Consider the following 14,723-nt stretch of genomic DNA (forward strand, 5'->3'; position numbering starts at 1 on the left):
AAAATGTAGCCTTTCTAATTATGCTGCAACATTTTTAACTCTGTTGGTACCAAACCTTCTACAAAGTTTGCTGTCACCCTAAATTAAATCATACTATATATTTATTTCTATCTCAACAAAAACCTTCTTGTATTAACTAGAATCTGTCGTGTAAAAATTAGGAGTCTAATACTCTCAGTAAAATGTCAAAGTATAGTGATTTAAAAATCTTATCTGAATCCCTAGAATACACATTATAGACATTCAAAGTAATTAGAACATTAACCTGAGTCAAGGTTTATTATTTTTGAAAAGTCTTGTTTGAATAGAATGAGGAGAAAGCTAATTCAGAATGTGCTGCTATGAATTCTGCAATACTTGAAATTTTCTGTCCCTCTGTGTCTATTGGCAGCTAAAGTTTATTTGAGCTCTTATAGATCCAACCTATATTATACTAATTTACATTTTATTAACCACAACTGAATCTACACACATTTAGAAAGCGCAGTATATGAATGTTCAAGGTACTTAATCCATAGTAAGTCCTCAGGGCTCTGTGGAACTGAGGATTCCTTGCAATCACTCTGCCTTCCCATGGTCATGCAGTGGTTTACCAGCCACAGATCTGGACCAGTCTCATCCTTTTGTAAATGAAGAAGCAGATTCTTCAGAGAGGATCAGTGTTCTTTCCAGGATCAAATCAAAGTTAGTGGCAAAACTGGTCTAAAACCTAGGTCTCTGGAATTTTAGTCCAGTGCATGCTCCATTGTTGTGGTGTGGCTCATTGAAATGGTCCTTGGCCACTGAAAGTAAGACATTGTTACAGCAATCATTCTTTTGAGCGAAGAATCTAAAGATTCTTTTGAATCTTTAGAATGCCTTGCATTCTGTAAGCTCTTTGAGACCATGGACCACACCACACCTTTTCTAGTCTTTGAATGCCCAACTTTGCCTCATACATTGTTATGTGTCCTAACATTATAACTAGGGCAGTTGTGGAATAAGTGCTTTTTGAACTGATGCTTTCTTGGGCAAGGAAATAATGCAGGACAACCTATTGTTCTTAGATTTTCACTGGTCATACCTGGAAGAGTATTGGTTTGATACAGTGTGATAGAGGAAAAAGCATGGGATTTGACATGAGAAAGACTAGGTTAAAACCTTGGCTGAGTCACTAACAGTGTGATCCAGGGCAAATTACTCACCTTTTTTTAGACTCAGTGAAAAAAAAAAAACCATATACACTCCACAGGATAGATGTGTGCATTGAATAAAATAAAGTATGTGAGAACTTGGTCAAGTTGGCATGTTACTCAAAAAATATAATTTCCCTCTCCTTTGCCATTGTTGGAATAAAAATTCTATTTGTGGGACACAAAAGCTAAGCATAATGGAAAGTGAAAAGAAAACTCACCATCAACTCTTAGAGTCAATTATTCTTTCAACCTTGACCTGTGCTGAGTAATAGAAATGTTCTTCTCAAAGTAGGTCTGGAACAGAAGTCACAGAGCCAAGCATGTTTTCGAAAAAAGCCGTAATGCAAAAAAGTGATCTTTGCAGCAGCATATTAAAATGAGGAAATATGAACAAGTTGACAGTGTTATTTCTATTAGCTCTGGCCTTTGGGCTACAACCTGCAAGTTTTCACATGTTGCTGGGGAAAGCTGCCTTTTGATTCCTGAAAATTATTCTTTACAATTATAGCCACTAGTGTGGTGTCATTGACCCTGCAAATGTCTTATGGGGTTGAGGGAAAGACAGAGGGGAGAACCAGGGTCGACTCATCCAAGCTTAAACAGTGTGTCTCAAAGTGATGTTCAAACAGGATCATTCCACATGAATGTCTCTCATTTTTGTCTCTTTAAAACATTCCGGGCCACAGCTTCCTGCCTCGCTCTCACATTCTAATGCCCCTGCTTGGCATGGCCTCGAGCTCCTGGCACGGCATGAATGACTCCTCTCATTGTCCCCAGGGCCGGGGTTCTGTCATCTGTGGCTGTCACTGCAGGGATGCAAATGAAAGCTCCTTTGAGGTGGATTGCCCTCAGTGTGGACTTGCCCTGGCCCAGGCCAACAGGCATGTAAATGCATCACCCTCAGAAATAAATACGCTCCTCTGCTTTTCCTAGCCTTCACAACTGCACGCCTACCTTTTCTTTCCCCAAGCCATCTCTTTCCTGTGCACCCAGATCTTCTTCTCTACTCATCTTTGACTCTCAGACACACCCAGTCAATATTTACCCACCTCTTTGAGGGCTTAGCCACTTTACATGGAAGAAATTTAGCTTTTTATCAGTGTGATTCTGGCATAAGCAAAGTTGGGCACCATCCCTTGTCTCCTTTTTTGTAATCCTCCCTTCCTTCTTGTTACTGCTCTCCTGCCTGTTTTCAGATATCCAGTGCCTTGTCATTAATAGCTGGGACTGACCACCTTTTACCCTTTCCTCTATACCTGGAAGAGAAGCATATAATCAGCTAATCAACACAGATACATGAAACACACATTATCACTTGAGTGACATTACATTATTCCCAACGCAGGGATATGTTTTGAGAAGGGAAGATGATGGTAATCAATATAAATAAAATAGCATCTAATTGTAAAATGTAACATTAGGTTAGAATGGGGCGACTATTTTCCTGTAAATTATTTTTTTCCAGGCATATCATGTTACTCAATAGCTCATCTGAGCGCCCAGCATCTACTAGGTATTAGGTAGTGGAATCAACAATGGACAATGGACTTCTATGGGACAGCTAAACTTGAACAGATTTTAAAAGTTTTAGGCTGCTCTTCAGTACCCATTTTCCTCCTTACCAAATAGGATTTCAGCCAATCCCTTCACCTTTCAACACATCTTTCTTGGGCACCAACATCATATATAATCCTAGTACTTGGGATACAACTATCCTTTTAGGGCTTTCAGTGCAGCCAGGGTGGAAACAAAAAAATTCTGTGTAATTCAGAACAGCATGGTATGGGTTGTGAAGAAGGTGTGCTATGGGAAGACATAGAAATGTATTCACCACAGTGTTGGGTACCACTACAGACAGTAATCCCCAAGATAGAGTCTGAAGGGTAAGGCGAGTATCCAGGTGAAAGAGAGAAGGAGGTATGCCCGAGAGAAGAGAGAATGTGCTGTTGTGGTGAGATGGGTTTAGGAAGTGCAAGTGGTTTGGCCCAGCTGCAGCGCTGGGTTTGTATGGGATGAGCACAACAGCCATAGCACTTAAACTGAGCCAGGAGGTGCTCTAATGCTTTGCATGCCCTCCTGCTGGCTTCAAAGCCACCATCAACACAAGAACCAGAAAACCCACCAGGCTCTGTGTCCGCTTCTCCACTGCTCATCACCCAGGAACTCACTACCACACTGCCAGAAAGCTTCAGGACTAATTCCTTCATGTCCCCCATCCCTGTGGCCATGGATCCCCATGGGAACCCTGATCAGATCATTTCTTGTCACCTGGACCATCCCCATAGATCTCTGTGCATCGCTGAACATGACCCAACCTAACAGCATCCCAACCCCTCGAACCCGTCCACTGAACCTTCCTGGATGCATCATCCAGTATCATCAAAACTCGCTCCTCTTCAGGCTCGTCTCTCAGTGAGGGCTGCTTTTCTTCTAATCCCATGTATCACGGGGTCTGGAGGAAGAGGCAGGATCCTGTTTGCTCCATATTGCTACTTCCTATCAATTTTAACTCCCTCCTCCCTAAAACTCCTCATCCTCTTTGAAGCCATGCCATCATGAGCTTCTGTTCCTCACTGGAGTCATCCGAAGGTCTCTGAGCCACTCACCCTCACTCTGTGGAGACTTTGGCCCTGGGTTCATCATCTCCCGCAAACACCCCTCCTGTCATAATGCCTGGTGATTTCCAAATCCATGTAGTGGATCCTTCCCCATCCTGGCCTTTCACTTTCTTGATCTTCTCTCCAATGATCTTGTCCATTGCCCTACCCCAGCCCCCCGTAGATCTTGCCCTTGTAAGTAACCACACACACTACAGAACTTCAATTTCAAAGCTTTCCCTTTCTGGCTTCCATTTTCTGTCTACTCACTTTATCTACTCTATCCAGCTCAGTCCCTCTAGTCCTCTAATTCCAGTTCTCCAGCCCCACCACAACCACCGATCCATTGATTCTACCATCTTTTCACAGCTCCTCTCCCCTCATACCCTCAGTGTCCTCCATGTCCATCTCAGATCCCACAGTCCCTCGCTGTAATCACTTCCTTGCGTACCCCTTCCCTTGTCATCATTCTTTGTTCCACTTTCTTGGCTGAATTAGAAACTTCGTTAAATCCAACTCTCTGTTTAGTCCATTCCTTCTCCTAAAGCAGCTGAACATGGCAAAAGAAAACAATGGCTACTAGCCTTTTTTTAATTCCATGAGCCTTAACCTCAACTAAGCCATTGGTGTTGCCCAAAGAGTCCTTGAAAGGCAGCACCACTGGGGGAGGGCTTATGGAGCTAGACTTCCTGGTTTGGATTTCTCACTCTGCCCCTTACCAGCTGTATCATCATGGGTTATTTATTTTCACTTTCTGTGCCTCAGTCTTTTCATCTGTAAAATAGGAAGAAGCAGAATACTTATCTCTGGGATTGAAGTGAGGATCAAATGAGTGAGCTCTCTGTGCTTTCATCCGAGACCAACCTCCCCCCTTGTGCCCTAGGTCTCCTGGTTTCCCAAGTCTAGCAATTTTCTGCTCACTCTCCTGTACCATCAAATTTACTGTCTTAACTGGATCATTCCCATCAACATATCTACATACTCAAGTAACCTTCCTTGACCTATCAACCTTCAGGTAGCTTCCCATTTTTCTCTTCCCTCTTCACTGCAAAATGCCTCAAAAGAAGTATCTACATCAATGCCTCTGCCTCCCATTTTGCCTTAAATCCACTCCTAGAAGGTTTTTCACCACTGCTCCATCAAAACTGCTCTTATCAGGGTTAACAATGACCACCATATTGCCAACACCATGGTAACTCCCCACTCTTGTTTTATTTGCTCTGTCCGTAGCATTTGGCATGGCCAAATGCAACTTGACAGATCAAATGCTTCTTGAAACACTTGTCTCACTTGACTTCCCAGAACCACACCCTCATATTTCTCTCCTTTTCTCCTTGGCTACTTCTTTTCAGACTCTTTTACTGTTTCCTTCTCCTATTCTTGACGTCTGGACACTGCAGGGGTCAGGGGTCAATGCTTGGCCCTCTTTTCGTCTCTACCTGCACTGACTTCCTTGGTGATCTCATCCACTTTCAAGGGTTAGATGCCATCTCTAACCTGATGATGCCTATATTTATATGCTCTTCCTCCGATATCCTCATGGCTCATTTTATCACTTCCTTCAGGTCTTGGCTCAAATTTCACCTCACAGACAGGTATTCCCACACCATCACTCTATATTCTCTTACTCTGTTTTATTTTCTTCTTAGTACTTTTCTTCATCTGTCATATATTTATTTGTGTATTGAAAGCCTTTTGAGAACAGGGGAATTATCCACTTTGTAGAGTGCCGTGTGCATAGAAAGCTACCAATAAATGTGTTAAATAAAATCATGATTTCATTCAGTCCTGACAACACCCCAACAATCCTATTGGAAGAGTTATTACAAATGAAGAAATGGAATCAGTTTAGGCCATTGTCACACAGCTGGCAATTCAGGCAGCCTGACCCCAGAGCCTACCTGCTCCCTAAGGCACTGCAGAAGCCAGAGGGGTACAGAGAGTCTAGATCACAGGGATACTTTTATGGAATTTATCTTGAGGATAATGGGGAAACACTGAAGTGGGAGTTTCAGGGTGGGGGAGTGACGTGCCCTAGGTAAAGTTCTGACTCTATCCCATATATGCTCATAATTGCCTGCTCTAGTTCCTGGGTGATCAAATCATGCCAGCTCAGAGGCTGCCTTGGCACTTTGTTGGAAAGTTTAGGCTGACAGTGTATGTAAGCTTTGCCAGCATCAAACTGGCCTGTGCTGACAATATTTAAGTCCGATTTAGTTAAGAGCTTCAAATCAACTTCTCCTTGAGGTCTGTGGAATTAAAAACCTTTCTTGCTGTTTCCGTAGCAGCTTGATAGTTGGCATAATTCCTAAGGAAGCTTATATGTTAATGCCCAAGAACCATTTACTGTGCTATGCGCTGCTGACCCAAAATGTCACAACTTGAGTGAGACAGTCTAGTAAAATATTAAGCTGTTTCAAGAACACCTTATGTTTCAAACTATAGTTGAGGAAGACAGGGTTTCCAAAAATCTGATTAAATGAACTTTAAAAATACCTGTAATTTGACTTATTTAAAGTTTAGAGCTCCAAAGATCCTGACCTTTCAGGTAGCTCATGCACAGGGGTTGTAAGATGCATGAGATATTTCCATATAGACAATAAATGCATTTGGTGAATACATGCTAAAATTTACTGTGTTTCCATGGTGAAATGAACTGCTGTTTCTGTTCTAAAGGGAACCAACTGTTCACCCTCCAATACCTCCAAAGCCCAGTTCTTCTGTTTCATCTCCTAACCAGCTGAGGCAGGATAACAGGTAAGACCTAGCACTCCAGAATTTCTTGCAAAATGAAGCTCAAGGGAAATGAAAGCAAATGAATTGTGACTTGTCTTGTGCAAAGCGTGGGTATGTTTTGTGTGCATATTCACTGAAGAAGCACTTGGAAAGATTTTCGAATTCTATTTGCCCACACAAACGTGTATTTATGTTTGTCGTTGGATACTTATGGCCATTACTTGTCTTATGGAAGTACACTTTCAATATAGAAACTAAACAGTAGTCATGTCCAGGAAGTGGGTAGTTCTTTAGTCTTATTTTAATTGAGACATTTGTAATTTATTTCAAAACTATCACAAATTTTGAAAAAATGTTCTAATTAACTTGTCTCCGAACCAAGAAAAAAAGACAGACTTGCTTTTCTACTTTGAATCTCCAGTGCTCTATAATTAATACTTAAAAACAAATTCAGAGATCTGAACATCTTCCCATGTGTTCCTGTTAAACAGTTTAATGTATCGAACTGTTTTTCAAGACCTACATGGCACATTTCCATTATTATTGAGAGATTTAAAAAATGGTATCTCAATGAAGACTGAATACATTAGATTCGCTTAATGGCCTGCCTTTGATTCTTTTGTAGTTTTACTTTTTGATGGTGATTCTTTTGACAACATGTAAGACAATTTGAGAACTGTTCTTTATTAAGAGGGTAACTTCAGCCAGAAAATGCTGATTGGGTGGCAGGGCTATGTAGCTTTAGGCATTCAACCTAACGAGTTAAAAACCCAGGTCTGAATTTCTATTCAGTGAAACTTCACAGTACCTTTGAAATTTTGTCCTTGGGAGGAGAGGATACTTTTTTTTAATGTTAAGAGAATACTTCTTCATTGAATTAATTAAAATATAGGCCAGATTTATAATTTTTAATTTGTGCAACGGTTATAATTATACTCTTAAAAATAACTTCTCAGGCTTTCTATCTTACATTATTTTTCCTTTTACTTTGATAGTACTGAACAATTAAATCTTAATTTGAATAGGATTTTTTAGGGGGCTAAAAAAAGTTGTTGTTAGTACCACCTAAATTCTAAACTAAAACTCGGGACTCTAGAGCAGTGACCTTGTACAGATTCAAAAGAAGCTAGATTTCATGGGAATTGGTCTAATCCATTTTTACTACTCTAATTTATTTCTTCCACAAATGATCTTAAATATAAAATGAGGACAACTTGCATGTTAAAACCCTGATTACTTTAATCACAGCAAGATGACTTTAATGAAAGACTATGAAAAGGAAGTGTTTCCTATGTAATTAACACATGTCCTCAGGAGTACAAAAAAATAGTTGAATATAATTTCTTGAGAACAAGCAAGAATGTATAAGTAGGCCAATCAGATACTTAGAAAAAGAGCAGAGAAAAGTCTTATATCACAAATTGTAACAGAACCTAACACTGTAAAATTTAATTCTAACAACTCAATGTGGTCTTTCTCAATGTGGTGGGTGTATTGGAAATATGAAAGTGTTTACCATCTTATCTGAGCAAACATATTTCTTGATAGTATTCAAATGGGATAAGTCTTTGAGAAAAAAATCCCTCTAATACCTAACAAAAAATGATTCTTATTATTTAAAAATATTGTATCATTATCTAATAGAGATAAGTGTAAAAATGCTTTATTGATGACTGGCAACTAAAATAAAATGAACATGAACATATTTAGAAGATCTTTATCTCCAGTAGTGCTATTGTTCAAACACACTTTCATCTCTTTGAATGTAAATGTTTTCTCATAAATTTAAATCTAACAGAGAAGTATTTTCTTACCTAACAGACATTATCTTTAACTTGAAAAATATAGGCAGATATGTCCACCTAAACCAAGTGCATATACAGAAACCAACAGATCTGCTGAAAGAAATATAAGGTACAGTGATCTATATCTATATCTATATATCTGTGTAATTGTAGATATGATAAAGTATGCTTTATTGGAACACTTAAACATACCTAAAATTAATAATAAAATAGACAAAATCAGTTTTCCAGATGACTTCAATAGTGGGTAATAAATGTTTTTATATGTACCTACAGAATTTTATTCCTTTTATTTCTATTCTAAGCATTACATTATGAGCAACCAAAATTGTCTGAACATGATAACAGAATAAGATCAAACCCCTTAAGACAGGAAAACATCTCTTTATTCCCAGCACTTGTCCCAAGGTTTATGATACAGCTGTTGTTGACGTGTAAGTGAATAGGTGGAAATATAGTTATTTGATTGAACATCTGCAAAAGCTTTGCCTAGAATTGGCTGTATAACAAGATCATATTCAGCTTCACCTGCACCATCAGAAAAAGGCTTACGAATTGCTTTGATGCTTTTGAGCAAGGTTTCCCCATGACAGTGCTAGTTTATGCCTGTTGTCTTGCACATCCCATCCAATTTAGTATTTGTTTTGGATATTTATTTATTTATTTGAAAAACACTACTTTTAAAATTAGTTTTTGAACAATGTTATTTTATAGGTCTATCAATATGATAAACCAATTTTTTTATTATGGTAAAAAACATAGCATTAATTTACCATCTTAACAATTATAATAAGCCAATTTTTTTAGAAAATTTTTTTTGACTGAAGCACATTTTTCAAAGTGCCAAACTTACATACTTTTTATTTTCTTTCTTATCTCCCTTGACTCTCAGGCATGCATCACACAGATATCTTACCTTTGGGGAGAGTACCTTGTACCTAGTACCTTAAGGTACAGCTCTATCTCAGCGTTTCCCAAACTATGTCCCATGTGCCGCAAGATGTCAATGAATGTTCTGTGAAAGAAGCGTTTAATGGCCTGCATGTTTAGGAAACACAGTGGATTACAGCTCTCTGTCACGAACCTCCCAGAACCTTCAGTGTGCTTATACATATTCCAAATCTGTAAAAGTCGGTTATGTTTCCCAAATTTACTTGACTACAAAATTCTATCTTCATGGAACCCTATTAACTTTCTAAGATATCGTTTATGAAGCACAGGTCTTAATTACAGGTAAAGCTATAACGATTTCCCTAATTATTCCTTTTCATGACCTAGGGAAACCAGCGGGGATTCAAGCTCAACTACAGTTTTAAATGTACTTTCTTTCCCTTTGGAAACATAAGAAGACAGATACTTTCACCTCATATAAGGGACTAATTGATCATCTGAATATGTTGCTTAATGCTCCTTGGTTGGTAGAAAAACTTCGGAACATGTTTCTGTGTTTACTCTTGCAATTAATTGAATTTTCTTTTCCATATCCTTTTTTTTTTAATATCCACTCTTTTTTTTTAGATTCTTTTCCCATATAGGCCATTAGAGAGTATTGAGTAGATTTCTCTGTGCTATACAGCAGGTTCTTATTAGTTATCTATTTTATATATACTAGTGTGTATATGTCAATCCCAATCTCCCAATTTATCCATATCCTTTTTAAGTATATAAATTGTGTACAACCAATATAAGTCTTTAGGAGAAACTGTAGTTATTTCAGTGAACAGTAGATGGCAGAGCCAATGCCCAGGTGGAGTGACTGATGTGTGTGTGTGTGTGTGTGTGTGTGTGTGTGTGTGTGTGTGTGTGAATGCCATGAGCTGATATGACAGACTGTTTTGTTATTCAGTTAAACTCAGTAAGTCCTGATAACACTTGGAGTTTTGCTTTCTTCACTGAACACAGATAAGACATTTTAGCTCCTTCTAAGATAGCTCTACTGTCATTGACTTGAGTTTATTTGTTTGAAGGAGTCAGGATCTTGAAAACATCATCAAAGTGGACACTTCATTTCAGAAAGCTGACAAGGGGTGAGAGCTCAAGAGCTTCTGAACTTGCATTTTTCTTCTCTTTTTGTTTCAAATGCTGTTTACCACATATAATTTCAAAGAAGAAAGACTCAGTCAGTTTCTCTAGATTAGCGGCCCTGAGAAATGGGTGGTACTAACATTTATGGACACTCTTCATCCTCTGCTTTCTCTTCTGGTGAGTAATGCTCATCCCGGTCACCGTAGTTGTCCATGGCGATGAACTTACTCCAAACCCCCAGGCCTGTATTTATGTTGCTGACCCAGATCTTTATTTGTCTCCCCAGCACCCCCATTTAGAATGTCCTAGGCTATTTTCAACTTCCTCCCCAAATGTGCTATTTCCTGCCTTCTCTCTTTTCTTTCATTTAAGCAAGATCACCTTTCTGGAACCTTTTTTTTTTTTTTTTAACATCTTTATTGGAGTATAATTGCTTCACAATGATGTGTTAGTTACTGCTGTATAACAAAGTGAATCAGCTATATGTATACATATATCCCCATATCCCCACCCTCTTGCATCTCCCTCCCTCCCACCCTCCCTATCCCACCGCTCTAGGTGGTCACAGAGCACCGAGCTGATCTTCCTGTGCTATGCAACTACTTCCCACTAGCTATCTATTTTACATTTGGTAGTGTATATATGTCCATGCCGCTCTCTCACTTTGTCCCAGCTTACCCTTCCCCCACCTCGTGTCCTCAAGTCCATTCTCTATGACTCCGTCTCTATTACTGTTCTGCCCCTAGGTACTTCGGTACTTCAGTACCTTTTTTTTTTTTTTTTTTTAGATTCCATATATATGTGTTAGCATGCAGTATTTGTTTTTCTCTTTCTGACTTATTTCACTCTGTATGACAGTCTCTAGGTCCATCCACCTCACTACAAATAACTCAATTTTGTTTCTTTTTAAGGCTGAGTAATATTCCATTGTATATATGTGCCACATCTTCTTTATCCATTCATCTGTTGATGGACACTTAGGGTGCTCCCATGTCCTGGCTATTGTAAATAGAGCTGCAATGAACACTGTGGTACATGTCTCTCTTTGAATTATGGTTTTCTCAAGGGATATGCCCAGTAGAGGGATTGCTGGGTCATATGGTAGTTCTATTTTTAGCTTTTTAAGGAACTTCCATACTGTTCTCCATAGTGGCTGTATCAATTTACATTCCCACCAACAGTGCAAGAGGGTTCCCTTTTCTCCACACCCTCTCCAGCATTTATTGTTTGTAGATATTTTGATGATGGCCATTCTGAGATAGCACAATGAGGTGATACCTCATTGTAGTATTGATTTGCATTTCTCTAATGCTTAATGATGTTGAGCATCCTTTCATTGTTTGTTGGCAATCTGTATATCTTCTTTGGAGAAATGTTCATTCAGGTCTTCTGCCCATTTTTGGATTCGGTTGTTTGTTTTTTGATATTGAGCTGCATGAGCTGCTTGTATATTTTGGAGATTAATCCTCTGTCAGTTGCTTCATCTGCAAATATTTTCTCCCATTCTGAGGGGCGTCTTTTCCTCTTGTTTATGGTCTCCTTTGCTGTGCAAAAGCTTTTAAGTTTCATTAGGTCCCATTTGTTTATTTTTGTTTTTATTTCCATTTCTCTAGGAGGTGGGTCAAAAAGGATCTTGCTGTGATTTATGTCATAGAGTGTCCTTCCTATGTTTTCCTCTAATAGTTCTATATTGTCTGGCCTTACATTTAGGTCTTTAGTCCATTTTGAGTTTATTTTTGTGTACGGTGTTAGGGAGTGTTCTAATTTCATTCTTTTCATGTAGCTGTCCAGTTTCCCCAGCACCAGTTATTGAAGAGGCTGTCTTTTCTCCATTGTGTACTCTTGCCTCCTTTATCAAAGATAAGTTGACCATATGTGCATGGGTTTATCTCTGGTCCTTCTATCCTGTTCCATTGATCTATATTTCTGTTTTTGTGCCAGTACTATACTGTCTTCATTACTGTAGCTTTGTAGTATAGTCTGAAGTCAGGGAGCCTGATTCCTCCAGCTCTGTTTTTCTTTCTCAAGATTGCTTTGGCTATTTGGGGTCTTTTATGTTTCCATACACGTTGTGAAATTTTTAGTTCTAGTTCTGTGAAAACTGCCATTGGTAGTTTGATAGGGATTGCATTGAATCTGTAGATTGCTTTGGGTAGTATAGTGATTTTCACAATGTTGATTCTTCCAATCCAAGAACATGTTATATCTCTCCATCTGTTTGTATCATCTTTAATTTCTTTCATCAGTGTCTTATAGTTTTCTACATGCAGGTCTTTGGTCTCCTTAGATAGGTTTATTCCTAGGTATTTTATTCTTTTTGTTGCAGTGGTGAATGGGAGTGTTTCCTTAATTTCTCTTTCAGATTTTTCATCATTAGTGTATAGGAATGCAAGAGATTTCTGTGCATTAATTTTGTATCCTGCTACTTTACCACATTGATTGATTAGCTCCTGTAGTTTTCTGGTAGCATCTTTAGGATTCTCTATGTGTAGTACCATGTCATCAACAAACAGTGACAGTTTTACTTCTTCTTTTCTGATTTGGATTCCTCTTATTTCTTTCTCTTCTCTGATTGCTGTGGCTAAGACTTCCAAAACAATGTTGAATAATAGTGGTGGGAGTGGCCAACCTGTCTTGTTCCTGATCTTACTGAAAATGGTTTCAGTTTTTCACCATTGAGAATGATGTTGGCTGTGGGTTTGTCATATATGGTCTTTATTATGTTGAGGTAAGTTCCCTCTATGCCTACCTTCTGGAAGGTTTTTATCATAAATGGGTGTTGAATTTTGTCAAAAGCTTTTTCTGCATCTATTGAGATAATCATATGGTTTTTCTCCTTCAATTCATTAATATGGGTTATCACATTGATTGATTTGCGTATGTTGAAGAATTCTTGCATTCCTGAGATAACCCCACTTGATCATGGTGTATGATCCTTTTAATGTGCTGTTGGATTCTGTTTGCTACTATTTTGTTGAGGATTTTTGCATCTATATTCCTCAGTGATATTACCCTGTAGTTTTCTTTTATTTGTAACATCTTTGTCTGGTCTTGGTATCAGGGTGATAGTGTCCTTGTAGAATGAGTTTGGGAGTGTTCCTCCCTCTGCTATATTTTGGAAGAGTTTGAGAAGGATAGGTGTTAGCTCTTCTCTAAATGTTTGATAGAATTCACCTGTGAAGCCATCTGGTCCTAGGCTGTTTTTTGTTGGAAGATTTTTAATCACAGTCTCAATTTCAGTGCTTGTGATTGGTCTGTTTATATTTTCTATTTCTTCCTGGTTCAGTCTCGGAACGTTGTGCTTTTCGAAGAATGTGTCCATTTCTTCCAGATTGTCCATTTTATTGGCATATAGTTGCTTGTAGTAATCTCTCATGATCCTTTGTATTTCTGCAGTGTCAGTTGTTACTTTTCCTTTTTCATTTCTAATTCTGTTGATTTGAGTCTTCTCCCTTTTTTTCTTGATAAGTCTGGATAATGGTCTATCAATTTTGTTTATCTTCTCAAAGAACCAGCTTTTAGTTTTATTGATCTTTGCTATCATTTCCTTCATTTCTTTTTCATTTATTTCTGGTCTGATCTTTATGATTTCTTTCCTTCTGCTAACTTTGTATTTGTTTTTTTCTTCTTTCTCTAATTGCTTTAGGTGTAAGGTTAGGTTGTTTATTTGAGATGGTTCTTGTTTTTTGAGGTAGGATTGTATTGGTATAAACTTCCCTCATAGAACTGCTTTTGCTGCATCCCATAGGTTTTGGGTTGTCGTGTTTTCATTGTCATTTGTCTCTAGGTACTTTCTGATTTCCTCTTTGATTCCTTCAGTGATCTCTTGGTTATTTAGTAATGTATTGTTTAGCCTCCATGTGTTTGTGTTTTTTACTTTTTTTTTCCCCCTGTAACTGATTTCTAATCTCATAGCGGTTTGGTCAGAAAGGATACTTGATACGATTTCAGTTTTGTTAAACTTACCAAGGCTTGACTGTGACCCAAGATATGATCTACCCTGGAGAATGTTCCCTGAGCACTTGAGAAGAAAGAGTACTCTGTTGTTTTTGGATGCAATGTGCTATAAATATCAATAAGTCCATCTTGTTTAATGTATCATTTAAAGCTTGTGTTTCCTTATTTATTTTCATTTTGCATGATCTGTCCATTGGTGAAAGTGTGGTGTTAAAGTCCCCTACTATGATTGTGTTACTGTCAATTTCCCCTTTTATGGCTGTTAGCATTTGCCTTTTGTATTGAGGTACTCCTATGTTGGGTGCATAAATATTTACAGTTGTTATATCTTCCTCTTGGATTGATCCCTTGATCATTATGTAGTGTCCTTCTTTGTCTCTTGTAATAGTATAGTCTTTATTTTAAAGTTTTTTTGTCTGATATGAGAA

The 14,723-nt window shown here is 38.3% G+C and overlaps 1 protein-coding gene across 12 annotated transcripts in view; it reads left to right on the forward strand.

The window, feature by feature from the left end:
- Positions 1–14,723, forward strand: part of SCEL (sciellin) — a 133,457-nt gene that overhangs the window by 53,400 nt on the left and 65,334 nt on the right. For 10 of the 12 annotated variants that reach the window (XM_036831207.1, XM_036831215.1, XM_036831210.1 and 7 more), the window contains exons 10-12: positions 6,449–6,529; positions 8,357–8,422; positions 10,281–10,340. In XM_036831207.1, the coding sequence (XP_036687102.1) occupies positions 6,449–6,529; positions 8,357–8,422; positions 10,281–10,340 (207 nt within the window). The remainder of the gene's footprint in view (positions 1–6,448; positions 6,530–8,356; positions 8,423–10,280; positions 10,341–14,723) is intronic. The other 2 variants (XM_036831214.1, XM_036831211.1) reach the window with 1 other exon arrangement.

The sequence above is a fragment of the Balaenoptera musculus genome, chromosome 18 (assembly GCF_009873245.2).
Source record: "Balaenoptera musculus isolate JJ_BM4_2016_0621 chromosome 18, mBalMus1.pri.v3, whole genome shotgun sequence".
Classification (NCBI taxonomy): domain Eukaryota; kingdom Metazoa; phylum Chordata; class Mammalia; order Artiodactyla; family Balaenopteridae; genus Balaenoptera; species Balaenoptera musculus.